The sequence below is a fragment of the Pygoscelis adeliae genome, unplaced genomic scaffold (assembly GCF_000699105.1).
Source record: "Pygoscelis adeliae isolate BGI_AS28 unplaced genomic scaffold, ASM69910v1 Scaffold588, whole genome shotgun sequence".
Classification (NCBI taxonomy): domain Eukaryota; kingdom Metazoa; phylum Chordata; class Aves; order Sphenisciformes; family Spheniscidae; genus Pygoscelis; species Pygoscelis adeliae.
Genome location: NW_008825322.1, coordinates 54,755 through 55,385, shown reverse-complemented (window position 1 = coordinate 55,385; position 631 = coordinate 54,755). Strand labels below are relative to the sequence as shown.

The 631-nt window shown below is 66.7% G+C and overlaps 1 protein-coding gene across 1 annotated transcript in view; it reads right to left on the bottom strand.

The window, feature by feature from the left end:
- Positions 1–9: 9 nt before the first annotated feature.
- MYLK2 (myosin light chain kinase 2) overlaps positions 10–631 on the bottom strand; it is a gene marked incomplete at its 3' end in the record, with an annotated part of 10,645 nt that continues 10,023 nt past the window's right edge. The window contains exons 9-10 of the mRNA XM_009330290.1: positions 416–568; positions 10–31 (exon numbers count right to left, since the gene is read on the bottom strand). Coding sequence (XP_009328565.1) covers positions 10–31; positions 416–568 — 175 coding nt within the window. The remainder of the gene's footprint in view (positions 32–415; positions 569–631) is intronic.

Below are 631 nucleotides of genomic sequence, written 5' to 3'. Positions count from 1 at the left end.
CCTCAGTCTCTGGCAGGCGCTCATCCGGGCGCTGGGGGTGAGAGGAGCCCAGGTCACCCCTGCTCGAGCCCCTCTGCCCCAGCCACCCCCTTCTCCAGCCGCCCAAGAGCCCCAAAAACCCAGAAACCTGCAGGGGAGGAACCAGCCAGAGGGAAGTGCCTAGGGACCACGGGGCTGGGCAGGACCCCAAGTAGTCCAGCATGTCTTGCTTGGGGCAGGAGACCCTGGAGGGACACGGGGCTCTGCTGGGGACAGCCAGCAGCCAGGGCAGGGCCCTGTGAGGCTCATTTGGCACAGGACATCAGGGGATGCTGCCGGTCCCGGTGTAGAGGGCAGCGCGTGGTACCCAGGGGCTGGGCATGCAGCTCTGGGGATGTCCACCCCAGGACCCCCGCGGCCACTGCCGGCCTCGCACCTCTTCTGCTTGATGATGAGGTTTGAGACAAAGTCCTTGGCCTCGTCAGAGACGCTCTCGAAGGTCTCCTCGTCGAAGTACCAGTTGGCAGCCAGGACGTTGTTGAGCGTCTCGGTGTCATTGTCACCCAAGAAGGGGGAGAGGCCGCTGAGCCTGGGGGCGCAGAGAGGTGAGGAGCCGGGTGCCCTCGGGCCGCGGCCCCTCCAACACCCCCCC